The sequence below is a fragment of the Hylaeus volcanicus genome, chromosome 4, assembly GCF_026283585.1.
Source record: "Hylaeus volcanicus isolate JK05 chromosome 4, UHH_iyHylVolc1.0_haploid, whole genome shotgun sequence".
Classification (NCBI taxonomy): Eukaryota; Metazoa; Arthropoda; class Insecta; order Hymenoptera; family Colletidae; genus Hylaeus; species Hylaeus volcanicus.
The window spans coordinates 198,902-202,122 of NC_071979.1; the positions used below are offsets into that span (position 1 = coordinate 198,902).

Here is a 3,221-nt window from a genome sequence, read left to right on the forward strand (position 1 = left end):
ATATTCATTGTCAGTCTGATCTTTCCTGTGTAAAATAAAAAAGAAAGTCAGAGAATTCGTCGAATAGTTTGAGAGATAAATATTTAAACGTACAAGTCACTGTAACGAAAATAGGCGACAATCGCAGATCTATTCATAGATCTGATTTTGTGAATATAAATGACAAATTATTAGCATTTATACCATTATACTTTTCCATATAATTTTCGAACTCGGGCTGTTTGCGCAAACCGTCATGAGTCAGCCGAAATCAGAATGCCATCAGGAAGAGACGTCGCGATAGCCAGTGTTGTCTCTTTCTGGCGTGGGTTGCGTACGGAAACTGGCGCACGACCATTCTTTTGATGGGGACCGACAGCAGACGAGTAGCGTTCGTGCATGCTTAGGACGTGCGAGAACGCATAAACAGTACGAACTGACTGCTGCTGACTGTAGTATCCGTGCACCGAAACCGTTCGTGCGTAGAAAAATGCTCTCATGAGTACGAGGCTTAATACAGGTAAGTTTACGACATTATATACATTTGGCATTTTGCAGGTTATACGTGTACAATTTTGCTATATGACACACTGCCAGTGGTACTGTCGATATACACAGATACACATAAACTTCATACGAATCTTACGTTTCGTGTGGTCATCGCCCGATGCACAACGTACGAAACATTTCGTATTCGAATAAGCGTTTCCAATTCGCGGGTACTGTTTGAAGAGACATCATGTGCAAGTGACCAACTTGCGTATACCAGGGGACCTATTCTCGAGTCGTACGATCAGTTTTCGTATACGCAAGTTGGTCACTTTCACATGATGTCGCTTCAAACGGTATTCTCGAATCGAAAGCGCTGATTCGTATACGAAATGTTTCGTACCACACGAAACGCAAGTTCGTATGAAATTCGCGCATGCGCACTAATTTTAGCGTCAGTAATTGACGATCGTGCAGCGAAATTGAGCAGTATACCTGTACAACCTGTCCGCCTTCTAGGCGGATCGTTCGACAACGTGTCGATCCATTTGAGATACCGGATGATCAGTTTATAAAATTATACTGACTAAATAAATGTATGGTTACCGACGTTATAAATATCGTCGAAGAATTTGGGGAATCAGTCTCTCGGACGTCAGCATTACACTCTCAGACAAAGATAATTATATCATATTAATGCTTTGTCCACATGTATAGCGTTTACGAAAACAATAGTCTGATCGATAAATAAAATGTCGCACATTATTACTATAGTCTTTCTTTGATGTCTATAAAAATTCAATACGTTTGTAGGTATTAACAGCATTGCAATTCTTTGCGCAAGGAAGCTACCAATCAGACGTTGGACATAACATTTACACTTCCATTAGCCAACCATTCGTCAGTAGATGCATTCATAGTGTCATAGATGCTCTAAATCAGCAACACGTGCAAAATGAATGGTTAAAGTTCCCGAGAAATATACAGGAACTGCAAACTCTCAGACGTAGGTACAGTGTTATTTTTCGGAATTTTATGGTTTATTATCATATAATTGTAGTCCCAATACATTTTACAATTATAATGTTTGTGTAATGCATTATTTAGATTTTATCAAGGGCATGGATTTCCCGGTGTTATCGGATGCATCGATTGTACACACGTTGCAATCGTAGCACCTGGCATCAATGATCCGGAGTATCCAGAACATATATATGTAAATCGTAAAGGATATCGTTCCATAAATGTTCAATTGGTACGGTAATAAAATAATAAAACTGAAATAATAACATCATGACTATAAGAATATGATATCGCTGTTACAGGTTTGTGATCCTGATTTAAGGATAATACATGTGAATGCACGATTCCCTGGGAGTACGCACGATAATTATATTTTGAACAATACCAATATATTGCCAGCCCTAAAAAGTATTAACGAATATCATGGAAATGGTTTTTATCTTCTGGGTAAGTTATACTGCTTTTATAAGTAGCTACTAATTTTTGTATGAACAGAATGCAAATTCACAAAGTTTCCACTACAAGTTTCCTAATTCCCGAGCAGTGTATATTATTTAAAAAATTCCTCTGTTTTATGCGTTTCAATCGGTTAACATAAGTTTTTTCAACAACTGATAATCGATTTGGCACCTAAACGAAACACATATATCCAAAATGATAAAAACTGGTAGAGAATTAAGGAAATGGTTGAAATTTGGTGAATTTCCATCATCACTCATTGTACATAACTTGAGTCACACTTTTTCTATGAATTTCCATAGGAGATTCAGGATACCCATTGAGGCCATGGCTGCTAACCCCGATAAACGACACTCGGCCTGGAACACCGGAAGCTGTGTACTCCGATTGCTTAAAAAAAGCAAGATCATTAATTGAACGCTACAACGGGATATTAAAATTAAGATTTCGTTGTCTTTTAAAACATAAAGTACTGCACTACAATCCCAATACAGCCTCAAAAATCATCAACGCGTGCGTGGTATTGCACAATATGTGCATACAAAATGGACTCCCTGCGCCTCAGCAAGATGAAGAAAAGAATGAGGTTGATTTAGGAATTTATAATCATGTTCCTCAAGTTGAAGATTTGAATACAAATGTAAGAAGAGCGAATCCTGATTTAGCAAGAGGACGAGCGCTTCAACAGCATATAATTAGGTCCTTTTTTACTTAAGAAGGAGAATATTGTGTTCACATAGTATTTTTATTTTATAATATATAATACACCAATAATATACGAAATATAATACAGCAAACATACAGAAAAAAATATATATATTTTATAAAATTGTACTATTGTATTCAATTCTACACCGAAAGCCTTAATAATAGGATATCAGTCATTTTTATAACTACTTTATTATTACATTACTATTTTAAAGTAGATATGTACAGACACCTTAACTTGTATACAGAGCTGTAAAGTAATGATTACTTTTGTATTCATTACAATTTGAAATAATTACATTCGAATTCATCTAGTAAATGTTTTACCTTATACTGTTATGAAAAAATTATTTGTACCTCTTTTCCATTACAATTGCAATATCTTTCCACGTTACCCATGAGGTAATATTGACTAATCACTAAGAAAAATATGCATAACGTACATAGTTTAAGTAATTTTAAGTAATTCTTGAGTACTTTCTTTTTAGTAATTATGCAATACCTTATTCTTAATTTGTGAGTAATTCAATTACTTATAACTACCCAGAAAGTAATTAAAAGGT

The 3,221-nt window shown here is 35.4% G+C and overlaps 1 protein-coding gene across 1 annotated transcript; it reads left to right on the forward strand.

The window, feature by feature from the left end:
• Positions 1 to 925: 925 nt before the first annotated feature.
• LOC128874669 (putative nuclease HARBI1) lies at positions 926 to 3,215 on the forward strand. The gene is made up of 4 exons (XM_054119601.1): positions 926 to 1,474; positions 1,576 to 1,723; positions 1,794 to 1,938; positions 2,253 to 3,215. Exons 1-4 carry the CDS (start codon positions 1,428 to 1,430, stop codon positions 2,663 to 2,665), a joined length of 753 nt encoding a protein of 250 aa, XP_053975576.1. The 5' UTR covers positions 926 to 1,427; the 3' UTR covers positions 2,666 to 3,215.
• The last annotated feature ends 6 nt before the right edge of the window (positions 3,216 to 3,221 follow it).